At 36.0% G+C, this 19,010-nt stretch overlaps 1 protein-coding gene across 1 annotated transcript; it reads left to right on the top strand.

Annotated features, from left to right (window-relative positions):
• Window positions 1-479: 479 nt before the first annotated feature.
• LOC125663250 (multiple epidermal growth factor-like domains protein 11) lies at window positions 480-18,766 on the top strand. The gene is made up of 11 exons (XM_056147634.1): window positions 480-528; window positions 3,074-3,346; window positions 7,040-7,294; window positions 7,458-7,592; window positions 7,732-7,869; window positions 11,851-11,988; window positions 14,308-14,448; window positions 16,324-16,461; window positions 16,632-16,772; window positions 17,431-17,533; window positions 18,595-18,766. The coding sequence occupies exons 1-11, from the start codon at window positions 480-482 to the stop codon at window positions 18,764-18,766; spliced, it is 1,683 nt and encodes a 560-aa protein (XP_056003609.1).
• Window positions 18,767-19,010: the final 244 nt, after the last annotated feature.

The raw sequence follows: 19,010 nt of genomic DNA on the forward strand, positions 1-19,010 counted from the left end.
CATTCCCTTATATTATATGTAAACAATAGAAAATTCATCTAATATGGCGGATAAGCACTAAGCAGAGAAATATGGCGGACCTAGAAAATTCTACTCTATTTATTAATTCAAGTCAATTTTAAGTCGCTCAATAAATCAGAATTAAAGTTATGTTATAATCATCTGATAATCTCTCTCTCTCTCTCTCTCTCTCTCTCTCTCAACACTTAGTAATGCTATCTACATGTATAGCATTACCTGAAACAGAGAGCTCCTCTTTGAGACTTTCCAGCTTCGATACGTGCGGAATAAGTTGAATGTATCAGCGAGGTTTGAACTTTCTGGAACTGTCAGCAGATTGTTGTACAGATACTTCACGTTCAGTAGTACCTTCTCCAGTGGATTCTTTGAGCAAATGTTCTTCATCAATCTCTCTATATGGTGCGAGGAAATCAGTCATAGACTGTCAAGACATCTCAGCAAACAAGGTCTGTTGCACGATGGGCAACGAATTCAGAATTTCACTAACTACTTTAAACCTGTACTCAGGTAAACTTGGATACGCAAGAACAACTTTTTACAACCACTCAATGATTGGCTGTAAATAGAAACGCCGACATTTAAAACAAACTCACGTGTTACCTGTACCGTTTATGAATATAGTATATGAAATTTAACTCCCGTGTTGTGATCAAGGCCGCCATCATGTTACGTGTATGCTTGGTTTTTGTGGCTTTCCAACTGTCCTCCGGATATGGTATGGCGTTTGTTGAAAATGAGTTTTTAAATTTCCTTTGTCCATCTGCTGGGTATACATATATGTCTATTGCTTATCATTACTGTAAACGTAAATCTATATTTACTTCAGATCTATGTATATTATATTGTAAAGAACAAGGTACGATTGTATGCATAAAAAGGCCCCAAAAATTTCTCTTTATAAAATGTATCTGGAATTAACCTTAATCAGCGTTTTAAGAAAGTAAAATATATGACAGGTATACTATGTCAACTTAATCAGAATGATATTAAGAGGGGCATATTGGTTTGCACCTGTCGGTCGGTCGGTAGACCACATGTTGTCCGCTCAATATCTTGAGAACCATTCACTTGATGATAATGATATTTCATAGGTGGGTTGGTTATGAGTAGAAGAAGACCCCTATTGTTTTTCAGGTCAGAAGGTCAAAGCACTATGGACATAGAAATATAATGTCCACTCCATATCTTGAGAACCCTTTGCTTGACAGTCATCAAACTTGGTACACTGGTACATCCTATAGAGTAGATGACCCCTATCGATTTTGAGGTCACATTGTCAAAGGTCAAACTGGACATAGGAATATACTGTCCATTCAATATCTTGAGAACCCTTTGCTTGACAGATATCAAACTTTATACACTGGTATATCTTCAGGAGAAGATGCCCCTATTGATTTCGAGGTCACATGGTCAAGGGTCAAAGGTCAAACTAGACATAGGGATATACTGTCCATTCAATATCTTGAGAATCCTTTGTTTGACAGACATCAAACTTAGTACATTGCTATATCTTCAGGAAAAGATGACCGCTATTGATTTTGTGGTCACACGGTCAAAGGTCAATGGTTGAACTGGACATAGTAGCATATTGTCTCCTATATTTTGAAAATTATTTGCTTGATTGACACCAAACTTGGTACAGCATAAAGAGTAGATGACCCCTATTGATTTTTAGGTCACATGGTCAATCCACTCCTGACATAGGAAGATATTGTTTGCTCAATATTTTGAATTGGTCATACTACTATCAATTAAATGATGTGTGTGTTTAACCCATATGTGTTTTACAAATATTTCTTGTCCTAATTTGATAAAATTATGACATCATGAATAAGACATTTCCCGCCCTTTTTTCAAAATAAGCCTGAAAACTGTCAAATGTCATACAGATCATTGCTCAGGAAAAGATGTGCGCATTTGTCGAGCAAATTGAAAATTATATACATTGTGTATTATTTTTAGATGAAAAACATACTTGAATATGAATTTGCTTGACGCATGCGCTGTGTGTTTTCTGAAAGGAAAATCACCTGAATTAGTGAATATTTTCATTGGAAATGACATTTTTGCGATTTTATGCCAACTTCTAGCTCTCGTCATATGATAGAAATCATTTTGCTGATCGAACTGAGCGGATTTTGGGTTTAGTATTCTATTCCTTATTTGAACGCCAGGGTTTGAGCTCCAAGTGAAATCAAAGTTAAATCATCGATATTTTGGGCCAAATGACTTTAGAAACTGTACCTACTTCTTTTGGGTTTAAAATTCAAAATATACAATATGACATATAAAGAAGAACGTGATACATTGTCAGAATGGATTAAAAGTATCAGAGGAATATTGAAATCCCGCTATAGACATATTAAAAGAAAAGTACATACCATTTATCCTTTTCTATTTAGCAGCTGTTTAGTAAACCAGAAGTGATAAAGATGCAAAAAAAATTCATTTGCAGGAGTGTTTTCCCTGCCTGTTTTTGCGAGGAAAATATACGATCTTAAGTCACACCCCCCCCCTTCCGATTAATTTCAGGATCAGTCCCTAAAAATTAGATTGATTGATTGTATCTTGCTTAATGTCTCGCTCGAGAATTTTTCATTACCATGTATCAAATAAAAATTTGAAGGACAATAAGAATTGTTAATAGATAAACGTCGTCAGGGCCACAAGATTTTGTTTCTTTTTTATTCTAATGTAGAAACTTTGAATAAATTCTGCTTCATAAGAATACAAAAAGGTCAGCTAATTAAGGAGCATAATTTGTGCCCATGAGAATTCCAACAGAAAATTAGAAGATCTGATCACCAAAACTATTGTGTCTGTGGAATATCAGTATCCTTTACTATCAACTTCAGGGAACTTGTTCGTAGAATCAGAGTACTTTTAACATTTTTTGATGACTGATCACAAGATACGTGTATGAATATATCAGTGTTCTAATTCATTGAAGGGGTAACACACTGTCAAAATCTTGCGTGTTTAATTCAATGTAAGCTAAGGTCATGTAAAGTTCTGAAAGAAAGAAACTAATCCTTTTTTTTACCATATGCAGTGTTTCCAGTACCTGTATTTATTATTTCATTTGCTCATTCTTCAGACAATATTGCTTTACGAAAACCTGCACAGCAGCAGTATCCTTATGATACCTCTAAGTGGGGAGCGGATCTAGCGGTGGACGGACAGAAATCAGACTTATCTGGTAAAGGAGGACAGTGTACGTTATCCAAGAATGATAAAAGAACAGCAAAGTGGTGGGTGGATCTAGGAGGTGTCGTCAGTATACATAGCATAACCATATACTACAGGACGGAAAACCTGGCCTGGGGTAATTAGTCTCTAATATAATTCAATACACCTGTGCAAATTTAGATAATGAAAGGTATATCATCGCATTTCATCACGAGGGAGGGAATGAATTTTCAAGTTTGAAATATTGATGCAATTTAAACTTACATTATAAAAATGAAGTGTTTCAAAACGAAACATCAAATTACAGCGAACAGATCATGAGCACATTTAATTTTCAAACTGTTTAACACTTTTAATATGCTTTAAATTTAATTAAAGAGATATAGGTAATTTTGTTTAATTTCTAAAGAATTGAAATGAATCCAAATAACTCATAATAGTAATTTCCTATTTATGCATCTATCTGGGTTTATTTCCAAGTTTTAAACAATTATAACCTTTCAATATCATCCTCTGAATTTTTGCGTCCCGGACAAGAATCCAATCTTCTATAAAAGTTGGCTCATGGTGTAACTTATGACGAACACGTCATCTTTTCAAAGTTGATAAATACCATTCATTTACCATGTTTACAATATCACAAAGGAATAAGCTGTTTTGGGATGCGAAAAATATCACAAAATGAGATACACAACATATCGAACAGTGATCAGTCTCATATGGCGTCTGGAAAAACCAAAACTTGGATCCGGTATCTATGAGGAGAAATCATTCCCTGTCGACCGGTCAAACTCCCTAGTGAGCTCTATATCTTGATCAGGTAAACGGAACAATCCGTAGTCAAAATAAGTGTGTAAATAACAAATAAAAGCCTAACAATTGGTATGAAACACACCAGACAGCACTCAATTTGGTTATAGCTTGTGTTTGCAAATTAGATCATTATAACGACTGTGCAATTTCAAGACTTGGTAATTTTTTCCAAACTTTATTGCCGCCTCCTGAGAGGGTGATATACTGAAAAACGACGACAAAACAACATAATAATAGATTTACAATGAAAATACTGACGGTATGGCACTAAACAGGCAAAGTAAAATTAATACACCAATCTACAAGTTACTATATTTGAAAATAGATGAAAATGGGAGGTTTTACGGTGAACTAGATTAATCATACATCAATACCTACTGACAAAATCTTTACTGTCAATACGATTATCAAAAGATGCAGTAAAATACCAATCCATCTTTTACATTGGCCTATGTCAACAATGACAATGTCCTTTATTTAAACAGGACAGCACAATTAGTTTAAAAACTAGTTTACATTATGGTCTTGAAAACATATATACAGACAGTAGTATTATTCAAATACAATAGGAAATAGTATATGAAGGTATGTTGCATACATACTTGTACGCAATCTACATATTTAAAACTGAAAATAGATAAATAAAAATAAAACTGAAAATAATCAAAAAACAAATCTATGTTTTAAATTTTAAGGAATGAAACAAAATTCTAAGTTAAGCGGATTTAAAAGTTTCCAATGTGGGGTAATATTTTAAAAATTGTGGCATATTATTCCATAACTGTGAACAGTAAATTGTAAAAGATCTTCTAAAATATTGTGTATTTGCCCTATGATTGATTGAATATTGTTTAACGTCCCTCTTGAGAGTATTTCACTCATATGGAGTGACGTACCCTTTGCTTGTCGTAAGAGGCGACTAAATGGGGCGGTCCTTCGGATGAGGCCGCAAAAATCGAGGCCCCGTGTCACAGCAGGTGTGGCACGATAAAGATCCCTCCCTGCTCAATGGCCATAAGCGCCGAGCATAGGCCGAAATTTTGCAGCCCTTCACCGGCAGTGATGATGTCTCTATATGAGTGAAGATTCTCGAGAGGGACATAAACAATATACAATGAATCAAATAAGATTTAAACCAATTGTATAAATTTTTACATATTCCAAAAGACAGTAGTTTGTGAAGTAATACGTCATGATATACCGTGTCAAAAGCTTTACTTAGATCTACAAATAAGACATCTGTAAGTTTTCCATTGTCAATGTTTCGTAACCATTTTTCAATTATACTATGAAGAGCTGTTTCGCATGAATGCTTGGGTCTGATACCAGACTGTTTTTCATTGATAAGACTGTGACGTATTAGGTATTCGTAAAAACAATTTTGAGCATGTCTTTCAATAATTTTGCTGAGAAAAGGCAAAGCAGACACTAGACCGTAGTTATTGACCAAACATTGTCACGGTTTTATACAGTGCAATAAAAACATTCGACTTAATTGAACAATTTATGATATGTGTTAAAATATCTCCTATTACATGAATGCTAATTTTTCGAAATTTAACAGATACATCGTTTAAACCAGTAGATTTTGAGTCAGACATAGACAAAACCTCAGAAATAACAAAATGTTAGCTGACGAGAGGTATTGAAAAATGAATCTTTCGGCATCTGTTGGTTAACACTGGGCAAAGTATTGTCAAATTTAGCTGCATATTTGTGCCCGATATTAGAGAAAAAGTCATTAAATTCATTTGCAATTTCGTGAGGGCACGTGATTGTCTCTCCGTCGACTTCTAAGTGTGGTGTTGAGGACTGAGTTCGCTTCGAAGGTAGAAATTCGTTTATACGGTCCCACATAGTTTTAAGTTTGGCGTGTGCTTGATCGATAGAAGCTGCCTCGTTCACAAAGTCGCGTTTCGCATTGTTGATTTGTACTCCGACCCTGTCACGCGCGGCTTCATACGTTTTCCAATTTGCGTCTGTTTTGGATTTAAGGGCTTCCCGATGTAAATTGTCACGTTATTGTATTTCCGGAAAAAAAATGATGTCGTTTATCGACGTTTTTGAGTCTGCTTTAATGCGCCTTGGAACTTACCTTCATATGGTGGTGAATTCCAGGATCAGCTCCCTCAAACAGTAGCTTTGACACCATATTGAAATTCCTTGACTGTACTATGTTTAGTTGTTAAATGTAAGGTGTCTACTGAATAACAATACTGGGGTCTAAACGTTATGCACATGATGCTTGTACCCATCGCAATTGTTAATTGAGACTCAAGAGAAGGCAAATCAACCTCTGATATTTTATTTTGAAGATATACATATCATTCTAAATATACAATTTTATACAGTGTATTATTCAAGTAAACAATTATAATATTGTTGTCAAGGGAAGTTATCATGTATCTAGAATGCCGGTGCATGTATTCTACATTGTTTAAGTCAATTTATCTTGTTTAATGTTTTTAAATATTCAGATAAAATGATTTTAAATTGCGTTATTTAACATTAACACTCATTACATTAAATATTCTCTTTTTCTAAATATAAAAGGGGCCTCCGTGGCCAAGTGGTTAGAGCATCGCGCTCAAAATCACACGGTCTCTCACCTCTGGTCGACGCGGATTCGAATCACGCTCGCGCCTGTAAGTGAGACAGTTTCCCAGTTTACTTTTGGAGGGTCGGTGGCCTCTTCCCAGGTACATTGTATCTGGGTTCTGTCTTTCACCAATAAAAACTGGGCGCTACTAGATAACTGAAAAAATGTTGAGTGTAGCGGAAAACAGCAAAACAATCAATCAATCTAAAGAAAAAATCAAGTGCCTTTACATGTATCTGATACTGGTATTTCAGTAATAAGCCCTTCGTAAAATTAAGTCTTTCGTCAATGCAGGCCTATCATTTTCCTTATGTCTTTTCCCTCCACCAAGACCATCATCTCATTCTCATCTTTGAAACAAAATAACGCGGTAAAATTTGATGGTTCGCTAATAATTATTTGGTGTTTTTTTTTTAGATGAAAATAACAACTTACCATCGAGATTTTTGGGATTTCATGTCTACGTATCCAACACAACCAGTAGACGAGACGGCCATCTTTGTTTCCGCGATAGGAGCTACACAAGAGCGACCATTCCGGCCGTGGTCAACATTGCCTGTCCAGTACACGGGCAATATGTTATTTATTACAATGAAAGACTCTCAGGAACTACCTATCCTAGTGGTTATTCTGCCTATGCATTCAATGAACTCTGTGAAGTCGAGGTTTACGGTAAGTTTGAAATATTTAATTAACGACATTTAATTTTTGCACTGGAGGAGATGAAATGTCGAAGTTTACGGTAAAATCAAAATGAGAGATTTGGAAACAAAATTTTTATAACTGTACCTATCCGGAAAAGCGGTAAAACTCAACTCTATTTTATATTATGAAGGGTGCGCTGTGGCCGGATATTACGGATTTAATTGTAATCTTCCTTGTCCCGATACGAACTGTCGGCATTGTAAGGCAGGAAGTGGTGCCTGCCAGGCGTGTAAACCTGGGTACCAGGGACATCGATGTGAACAAGGTACATGCATAACGCATCACTTTTCAAATAAATACTGTGGATTTTTCGATTTACATCGAATCTGTAATGTGATATAAAGTTTGATGATGATTTTTCCTGTGCAATACTTCTATAATTATTTGTTGCATTCCATCTGCAGCTTGCGACCCTCACTATTATGGAGAGTTATGTAGCTTAACCTGTGGTAACTGTGGTGACGGGGTGACGTGTAACAATGTAGACGGAACGTGTACAAACGGATGTGACGTCGGTGTATATGGAGACAAATGCAAAACACGTATGTTTCTGATATGTAAAATATCACATGCATGTGCATGTGTATTTTATGCATGGAACTGTTTTCTATGTAATATACATTTGATGAATTACCGATACTTTATTCTGAATCATAGGAATGATTTTAAACAAGTCAATGTTCATCGTTATAAGATGAAAAAACCAGTCCTCCCATCCATTTACATGCTAGCATTCCTGGGTAGGACTACAATTGTTTAAGTCACTTTACCAGGTGCACATATCAGTTACAGACATTGGATCGTATCACTACACCAAATTAACCATTCCGATACTGCACTTTTCTCGACTAGAATAATCCGTTCCCACACAAACCTGTTCCGTTTGAGTTCTGTTCCCACACAAACAGTTCCGTTCCCTGACTAAGGTGTTCTATTCTCATACAAAAGCGTTCTTTCTCGATAAAGCGTTCGTTCCCCAAACTGTTTGTTTCTGCTTGATCATTCGGAGCTCAGGTAGAAGTAATGAATCATTGTGAACCCACATGGCGCTTGGCCGGGGAGGAAAACACCGTCGCTTTTGATTGGGCGGTTTTTGTGATGGCTTTACAATGTCGGTTTTGATTGGTCAGTTCTTGTGAAGGCTTTACAATGTTGCTTTTGATTGGGTAGTTTTTGTTAAGGCTTTACAATGTCGCTTTTGATTAGTCAGTTTTTGTGATGGCTTTACAATGTCGCTTTTGATTGGTCAGTTTTTGTGAAGGCATTACAATGTCACTTTTGATTGGGAAGTTTTGTGAAGGCTTTACAATGTCGCCTTTGATTGGGCAGTTTTTGTGAAGGTTTTACAATGTCACTTTTGATTGGGTAGTTTTTGTTAAGGCTTTACAATGTCGGTTTTGATTGGTCAGTTCTTGTGAAGGCTTTACAATGTCGCTTTTGATTTGGTAGTTTTTGTTAAGGTTTTACAATGTCGCTTTTGATTAGTCAGTTTTTGTGAAGGCTTTACAATGTCGCTTTTGATTGGTCAGTTTTTGTGAAGGCATTACAATGTCACTTTTGATTGGGAGGTTTTGTGAAGGCTTTACAATGTCGCCTTTGATTGGGCAGTTTTTGTGAAGGCTTTACAATGTCGCTTTTGATTGGGTAGTTTTTGTTAAGGCTTTACAATGTCGCTTTTAATTGGGCAGTTTTTGTGAAGGCTTTACAATGTCGCTTTTGATTGGGAAGTTTTGTGAATGCTTTACAATGTCGCTTTTAATTGGGCAGTTTTTGTGAAGGCTTTACAATATCGCTTTTGATTGAGGAGTTTTTGTGAAGGCTTTACAAATGTAATTAGTGTCCTGTAAAATGTTATGGATAATTAGATATAGGAAACTAAATTGACATTTTGAAACAAGAAATAAACAATAATAAATCCGCGTATCAAGGTTTGTTTCTTTCCAGGTTCGGTCGGAAAGAGGTTTCAGAACAAAGAAAAATTGCAAATGACTTGTCCAGTTTAAGTGTGTTCATCACTGTAAATGACATTTGCATGTAGTATATATTTGACAGGTTATGGTGAAATTGTTTGATAATTGAAAAGAATGTTTATCTTCACTGTTGTCTTTATGTGCGGGTGTGAGGGGAGAAAATATCAGTTACTGGAGCAGCTGTGTACTACGGCTGAGTGGGCACGACGTTCACCCTAGGTCCTTACCTCAGCTGTGTACTACGGCTGAGTGGGCACGACGTTCACCCTAGGTCCTTACCTCAGCTGTGTACTACGGCTGAGTGGACACGACTTTCACCCTAGATCCTTACCTCAGCTGAGTACTACGGCTGAGTGGGCACGACGTTCATCCTAGATCCTTACCTCAGGTTCAAATTACTTCCATGGCATCCCTCTCTGTGGTTCTAATCAGATGATAGATTGGTTTGTTAAACGAGAATATTGAAGGTAGCAAACATTGCAGAAAAGAGTGCATAACCTGCGTTCGCGAGTCATGTATTTTTATCTGCAATGTTGCGACCTTAATCCCCCGTTTATCAAACGACATTTTATTATTTTTTGTAATATTTTGTGTATTTGAAATGCAGAATTTGACATCGAGGTCTAACCACTAGTCTCCGTCTTGGTCAAACGTTCCATTCTCCCACAAAAATCGTTTGTTCTCCCCCAAGCGTTCTGCTCCGTTCAAACCGATATACGTTCGTTCCCAATTAAAACCGTTTCATCATCGACCGTTCAGACAGTTTCAATGACGTAGTAGTACTCTGCAGGAGCTGTACAATTCAATCAAATTAAGAACACATTAGAAAAGAACGCGTTTCCAGTTACAACATACCATTGGGATATTCCACACACAGGTATTTTACATAGATATACTATAACACCACACAATAGAACACCAAAAACGCCCACCTCCACCTCCAGCACTTGTATTGTGTCACAAACAAGGACACATGTCCCATATTTACTTCTACAATGCTTTTATTCCATATTGAAAAGATGCATTGGGATCTTTGATTGTCAGCTAGGATGAGCCTCAGTCGAATGTGAAACCTAATACAAGTGCAACGTACTTTCAGATACAATGCTTGAAAGGTCACAATAGACTCGAACTACATTTAAACTTTAAAAAGTATGATTAGTAATAAAATAAAGACAACTGAACGTTCTTTCACTTTTGATAAAATTTGTAAACCAACTGATTCAAGCAAATCAAACAGCATATATAAGTTTGCTCACGTTTAATACTTTATTATTACTATTACCAGCTTGTCCTTTCGGTTGGCACGGGAAGAACTGCTCCCTCAGATGTACTAGCTGTGACACGTGTGACCGATTTACAGGACAATGTACATCTCCCTGTTACGCGGGCTGGAAGGGAACACATTGTAATGAGGGTAAACATCTACATTATATATGAAATTATGTCATGCACAATCACCTTATATATTACATGTATCAACGATACAATATCGGGATGCCCTGCTTTGAATGCCGATCCCGACTTGGCGTGAAACCCAATATGTTTAACATAGTTAGTCACAGTTCAGTCTCCATTCTGCAAGTGTCCGGTATTAGAAGTGAAAGTGTCCGTTATTAGAAGTGAAAGTGTCCGTTATTAGAAGTGAAAGTGTCCGTTATTAGAAGTGAAAGTGTCCGTTATTAGAAGTGAAAGTGTCCGATATTAGAAGTGAAAGTGTCCGTTATTAGAAGTGAAAGTGTCCGGTATTAGAAGTGAAAGTGTCCGTTATTAGAAGTGAAAGTGTCCGGTATTAGAAGTGAAAGTGTCCGGTATTAGAAGTGAAAGTGTCCGGTATTAGAAGTGAAAGTCTTTTGGATATGATTTTACATGTGTACGCTTTGGACAGTATATACCTCTCACTGAAACGGATGTAAGGGTCACGGAAAAGGTCAAGATTTGTGGCATTTCATTTAAAGCTTTTGACGTCAAGACTTAGATTTCGAGAAAAAAAATCAATCTTAAGTTCGAGTTTACTTTTATTTGAACGGTCAGAGTTTGAGTAAAATCTCGGACTTTAGTCCAAGTTTCGACTTACGCTTTTTGTTTCTCTCTCTCGAGAAATCCAGGTCATGTTTATAATTTAAATCAAATTAAAATTGGACGTAATGCATTATGCAAAAAAAAAGTAGAACATATATCTATATATTATGACACAATTATCAAGCTATGGCACCAAAAAGGCGGGGTTTCAATTTTGTAAGAATTACATTAAATATAAATGATATTAGACTGTTTTGATTGTTGCTCTTGGGGGGGGGGGGGGGGTTGAATTGGGAATATTCATTGTACACAGTATCCAACACCTTTCAAAAATTCTCAAGTTTTGATCACACACTAGTATTGCGATCTATTATCACGTATGCAAACTTTGGCAAACATGTTAAACCAAACTGTACCTCCATGGGCATAATTTCAAAGCAACAAACATAGTCAATTTTTTTTCTTTTTCTCTCTCTCCATAATTACCCAGTGAAGAACGTTATAAGATCATGTATTTCATTCAATTTATAGAATGTAATGGAAGGAAATATGGACTTGGCTGTGAATATGGCTGTGGAGCCTGTCTGGATAACAAACAATGCCATCACATAAACGGAGTGTGTCTCATGGGATGTGACGCTGGGTATGAAGGGGAACTTTGTAAGACTGGTAAGACATATACAATTAAACTGCACTGTCAATTTTGATGATATTAAGTATTAAGGTATTAAATGTATAACAACCAGGTTTCATATCTAGTATATGGATGGTGGGAGTTTTGTAAACATGGTATCATTTTGAAAATATCATCAAATAAAAATAATACACCATAGGAATTCACAAAATTTTGTTTACTGCTGGAGTTATTTCATCTAGAATTTAAAATTGACGGCTATGGGAACTTGGAAAGAACATGCTTTAGTAAAATTTTTTAAAAGTAAAGGTGAAGATAACGAATTGAAAGACCTATAAGCAATACAAAATAGAAAGTTGGGCAAACACGGATCCCTGGATATACCAGAGGTGGGGTCAGGTGTCTAGGAGTAAGCATCCCCTGTCGACCGATCACAATCACCGCTAGCCCTATATCTTGATCAGGTAAAAGGAGTTATCCGTAGTCAAAATCAGTGTGCCAAGAACGGCCTAACAATCGGTATGAAACACGTCAGACAACATTTGACCCAATGATGCGTTATAACGATCATATGATTTGCGAAATGCTGACTTTTGAAACTCCTGCACCATCAAATTGTTTGTCAGTGACCTGCTTTGATTTAAAAATTGACCATACGCAGAACAAGCTCTTGCATATCGAATCAGTTGAGAAATATAAACACCACATGCAGGTGATAATGGAATATTGCTACATAAGTATGGGACGTTGACGGTGGAGAAGCTGAAATCATCCCATTTGTCATAAAGTTGAGTTGTTAGTTTGCCGTTAAAATCTACTTTCAATAAAATATCCAAGCATGAAGCAGAAGTGGAAGACTCTGGTGTCTTTTATTTCGAGTTCATTGGGATATACCGAGTTGAAAGAAATGCTATTTTCAAACAAATCTCTTGGTAGAAAGTTGCATACGCTCTCTCTTTATGAAAATATGAATATAATTAATCACAGTTTTAGAAAATTAGATTTTTCTTGTTTTTACAAAGGGCAGATAACGTTTTTTTTTAAAGTCTCAAGTGCAAAAGGCATGTGCATTTTATCTATTTCACTTTCATCATTGTTTAACAATAAATATTTATGTTCATTTAAATCCTTCAAAATTGATCATTATCCGTTTGTTATACAATGAATACCTTAAGAACATGTGTCTTTTGACACAACAAATGCAAGTACACACCAACAGATATCGATTTTATTCCGTGTAGCATGATATCAAACAAAGTATTTTACCCATAACCAATCCCAAAATATTTTCTTAATAAAGAAAAAAATGAAGCAAAATGTATACATTTTCTACAGAATATGTCAAATATTGGGGATTCACCGAAATACATTTATTTTTAGGTCATTTGAGTAAATTCAGGTGACCTACAGTGTATTGCAATTGGTTGTTGTCCGTCGTGCGTTAAAAATTGAACATTCGTAACTTCATCTTAACTACCAGTCCAATTCTTTTCAAATTTAGTATGAGGCATCATTGGGACAAGGGGGACATCAATTGTGAATTTCAGGACTTCAGCACCCCTGGGACCCTACGGATGGGGCAAAAACTGTCCACAATTGACCAATTTCAAAAATCTTCTTCTCAAGAACCACACACATATAAGAAAATCTAAATGCATAGTGAAGTAGAGGAAGCAGGCGTCTACCAAAATTGTTGTTGTGATTTTACCTTAAAAACGGAGGTCCCATGTAGCAGCAAGGAGTTAGTACGATAAAGAACCCTCACTGGTACGCCCCTGAGAGATAAGCATAGGTCTAAATTTGTGGTACTTCACCTGCAGCTGGTGACGTCTCAATATGAGTGAATAATTCTCGATGAGACGTAAAAAAAAAATAGATCAATCAATCAATTCAAATTTGCCAGAAGGAGATCACTGTTATAATTAACACTAAATGTAAATCAAATTTTGTGTTTATATATTTTATTTGAAAAAAAAAATGTATGTTGTATTTTCACCATATAAACAACTATGAATTAATTGTTCACCTGCTGGCGATAGCAAATAAACCACTTGAAATTATGAAGAAAAAAATGTACCCAAAATCTCATAATGCTTACAAAGAATACATAATTAAGTGTTGGTCATATACGAACCCCTGGACATACCAGAGGTGGGATCAGGTGCCAGGGAGGAGTAAGCATCCTCTGTCGACCGGTAACACCGGTTATTTTATAATCATACCTCTTTTGTAACGTCTATTACTCAATACTTCCCTTTTACCTTTAGATATTCAGCAATGTAACAAATGAAGAAATCATCGTTTTGCCAGCAGCGTAGGAGGAATAATGTTTTGCATTTGAAATCTAATTGCAGAATGTTCAGCAGGGAAATTCGGGAGGAACTGTGAACAGATGTGTAATATGAAGTGTGGGATACCCAATACATGTAATTCAAAAACTGGAGGATGTGAAGGCGGGTGTCAACCAGGATATGAGGGACTACACTGTGATAGTGGTATGTTATCACCTGTTCTTCAACACTAAATTTTACATTTGATCAAAGGTCAAGGTTGGAATAAGTTTCCCAAAAGTGGCTCATTTTTATCTAAATTTCAAAATAAAACCGTAAAAAGTTATTTCAAAATTACATCTTAGTAGAAATGGGAATAAAATGTAAGGAAAATAGTAAATATAAGTATGTTAAGTCATACGATTATTACAGATGTGGTCAAATGTAAAGTTACAGAAGAAAATGTATTATGTTTTCGAAATTTTCCATAGATCTTCGCTTAGGTTTATAGATGGCCTCTACCTACGTCATCCTGTGATAGAATTTGTCACATATATCACTCGATGCCTCATCCTGTGATAGAATTTGTCACATATATCACTCGATGGCTACATAACATAAGGGATGCTTCACAAACTTTTCTTTTGAAAGAGCTGATTCAAATCCCTTTACATGTTTACCTGATCATGATATAGGACTCTCCGTGGGTGTGGCCGGTCGACAGGGGATGCTCACTCCTACTAGGCACCTGACTCCACCCCTGGTGTGTCGACGCGTTGAACATACACACACAGGGTCTTCTCCCCCGTGTGTTGTTCTAAGAACACGTGCAGCAGGGACCCAACAGGTGTACATATAAACGATGTTCGATTGAAATGAGAAAACGAAAATCTTTCTTTTAGCATAATATAAAATTTACATTTTATTATTCTTAAAACATACAAAATAATATTTTGTTACTAATAAATTATTGAACCGATTCTCGAAATCTACACAAACGCCATTAAAACAGACAGAACATATTAATCTTGCACTCGTATACGGTCATATGTAGATCTATTTGTATTATTTTTTCACTGTAAAAAATATTAGGACACAGCTCCTAATCTTTATCATTAATTGTAGCATAAAAATACTATTAAAAAAACAAAATTAAATGCTGTTTTTTTTGTTTGTTTTTTTTTAGAATAAAACAATTGGAGGTGTATTAAATATGCTATATCCTAAGCATATCTGGTTTTAGTAGGTCCCTGATTTTATTTTTCATTTTTCTAAAATGATTTATTTAATATACCGGTATGTAATGCGAGATAGCTGTCCATAAGCAAGCCGTACTCATTTTTTGCCGACGAATGAAATAGCTATCATACAGTTAGTTTGTCCTAACAGGTAAATAACGGTACTTCACACCGCGGCGGTGTACATTTGCCCCGCGATGAAATCCCGCGGAGGGATAGCACGGGAAGGATTAACATACCGCAGGGGGGGGGGGGTCTAATACGGGATCCGCGATGGCCGTACTGTACTTGGGGTAACACCACATTGTCCCCGATTATAGACAGACAGGCTCGTAGACTATATCCTTTACTTTTCAACAGGCCAAGAGTAATGGTCATGTAATGCCAGTCTATTTCAGTGTAATTGGGTGTAATGTGTAACGGGCAATTTTTGCATTACAAGTAATGATAATGTAATGCATTGTTGTATAAAATATACTTTAATGCACATGCCATTCCATCAAATATTTTGAAATAGCCGCACTTAATACTGAAAAGCAAAATCCATGGTAAAAAAATGAAACAGTAAACATGGAGTTCGAAAGTGGTGCTAATACAATATTGAAGTATGCATCTACATACAATGTGTATACATGTATTGTAAGAAAAAGTGAAAATAACAAATAGTGATGAATCTCATAAATACCATAAAGAATACAAAATTGAGAGAAAGGTCTGATCGGGTGTCCCTAGAATGAGTGAGCATCCCCTGTTGGCCATTACGAATGCGCAAAGAGACTAAAGTGCTAGTGGGAAGTTATTGATACATAGATCAGCCAGTGTATCTATAGTGATTATAAGATATGTTTTACTCGTATACTAGAATGTCCCCTTTACACCTATGGTAACAACTGTATGGAAACTTGTGGTACTTGTAAGGACTTTAAGAGCTGTCATCACGTGTTTGGTACTTGTCCAAATGGCTGTGTAAGTGGATATACGGGAAATCTTTGCAAGGAAGGTAACTATATTTCACAAACATGCATGCAATCTGACAACTGTTGTGAATATCTAGTATCGAACGTATCTTTAGTCTTCAACCAGTTGATACAGTATTGTTTTGTTGTGGTTCTTTGCGTGAACTATCTATGTATTCCGTTCATTTTTGATATGATTATTTTTCACTTACAGTTTGTAAGGCGGGATATTATGGAAGCAACTGCACGAATGAGTGCAGTCTATATTGTAAAACACCACGTGACTGTAACCACGTGACTGGTCATTGTATTGACGGATGTATCTATGGATGGCAGGGAGTTTACTGTCAAGAAGGCAATGGTTTTTTTTTATATTCAAATTGAATATTTACTTAAAATAAATATGTATTATGTTTTCCTACGGTAAAATAATAACATATTTCGAATAGTCTGGGTTTTATATGAAGAGACATTATTTGTCGAAATGCGCATCTGGTGCATCAAAATTGGTACCGTATAAGTTTTACATTATGACCCCTGGGTCGAGGCCTCTGCTAGTGGACTGTTAGTCCCCGAGGGTCTCTACAGCCCAGTAGCTAAGTACTTCGTTACTAGCTTGAAAATACGGATGTATATTTAATTGCTGTTATAAAATTTAGAAATTCATTTCAAAATTAAGGATTATCTCCCTCATGCATAGCTCTTATCCTTGGACAAATTTGGTTCCACTTTTTTTTGGCACGCTGGTTTTGGCTATATTTAGCTCTAAAACTTCATAGTTATTTCGGATTTCAAACATTTCGGTTGAGCATCACTGAAGAGACATTATTTGTCGAAATGCGCATCTGGTGCATCAAAATTGGTACCGTATAAGTTTTACATAAAAGACACCATGGTTGGTGTACTTTATAGTGCTGCAATGCAAAGTGTAGTACTGTTTTTGTTTTTTGTGTTAGCGGGTCCGTAGCACAATATCTAGAAATTAAACAATTATAATTGTATTCTTTATTCAGTGGAAGATGTAACGAAATCCTCGAGCTTTTATGGTGTCCTGGCATCTCTCTTTGTCAGCATGATAGCAAATGCGGTGTTGGGTACCTACACGTATATTATGAGGTTTGTTCCATAAAAATACATGCTCATATCAAACACGCGTGCCGTGGGTATCCGGGTTAAAATAGGTTCTCAGTACCCCTTGCTTGTCTTAAGTGGCTACTAAATAGGGCGGTCCTTCGGATATGACCGAAAAAGTGAGGCTCCAAATCACACCAGGTGTGGTACGATAAAGATCCTTACCTGCTCTAAGGCCCTAAGTGCTGTGCATAGGGCTACATTTTGCAGCCCTTCAATGGCAATGGTTTCGTCTCCATACGAGAAAAAAAATTTCAAGTGAGGCGTTGAACAATATTAAACCAAATGACGAAACACACACTCGCTTACGTAATATAAAACTAAAATGTATATGTCTTTCCTATGAAATACTCATTACATATCCATTGCCATTGGGACATGTCATACAAGGCCCAGCTGTAACGTATTTTAATTGTAAACTACACATATAGATAAAACATGCTTTAGTTCAGTTGGTTGACAGGTCAGTCATGATGAGTATTGCATCCTTTCAAGTCAATTTTTCAAATAACGTCAACAGGTTCAGGTAAAGTGCCATATAATTTTACAGTTATGTCATATGCTACAGGGCGTTAAACAGATCGCGTCTACATCTCCCTTAAGTTAAGAACTCGGTTTTAAAGGTTTTTAAGGTTTTCTCTTAAAATATTATCAAGCTTCGGTTCAGAACAACGGTCGATGCCTATTTTAACACATACGATCCGATTTCGTGCCCAATTTTCTCTAAACATAAGGTGAAGGATCTGAACAACAGCCGTAGCCCGTCTAGCAAAACGATAGATCTACTTTGGCGTAATATACACAAGGAAATGTACACGTGCAGTACACTACAGACATTTTTTCTATGGAAAGCCAAACGAAAGAAAATAAAAATGTTATGTACTTCAATTAGTATTTTAGAGATGTGTTTAAAATTTTCTAAGAAATTGTAATTCTTTGTAAAGTTCAATGAAAACGTTATATTTGTGACAATTTTTCATTCATAATTGACTTTCATGATATTCAGAGGGAATAATTCTCTCTCTTTGTATATTATACATCTACAGAAGAAAACAAAAAGGAAGACACAGTAACGAGAACTGCGTAGAGAACAGTTCTACAAAGATATGGAGTGTGGAATTATCAGACGTGCATGAGAAAACTGATGAACACGCAGACGATATTTATCAGGAGCTGGGGAACGAAACGGAGACAGCGTACTACGACAGGGTCCGTTAACGCCTCGCTTTCGTTTTGAACAGTGGTATGAAAATGAAGATTTAAGATGTTATTTTTCTTATTAATGCTGTAAATACATATTATATCATTAACTGTTATCGATTTCATGTATAGATAAAATATAGCAAAATGCAAACCAGTTTGATTTATCTTTTTCACATAATCGTTGTGGTAATGTTCTGTCTATGCTAATTAAAATATAAAAAGTGCAGAATCGATAATATTGTTTCAAATCAATAAATTC

Source organism: Ostrea edulis, chromosome 8 (genome assembly GCF_947568905.1).
Source record: "Ostrea edulis chromosome 8, xbOstEdul1.1, whole genome shotgun sequence".
Classification (NCBI taxonomy): domain Eukaryota; kingdom Metazoa; phylum Mollusca; class Bivalvia; order Ostreida; family Ostreidae; genus Ostrea; species Ostrea edulis.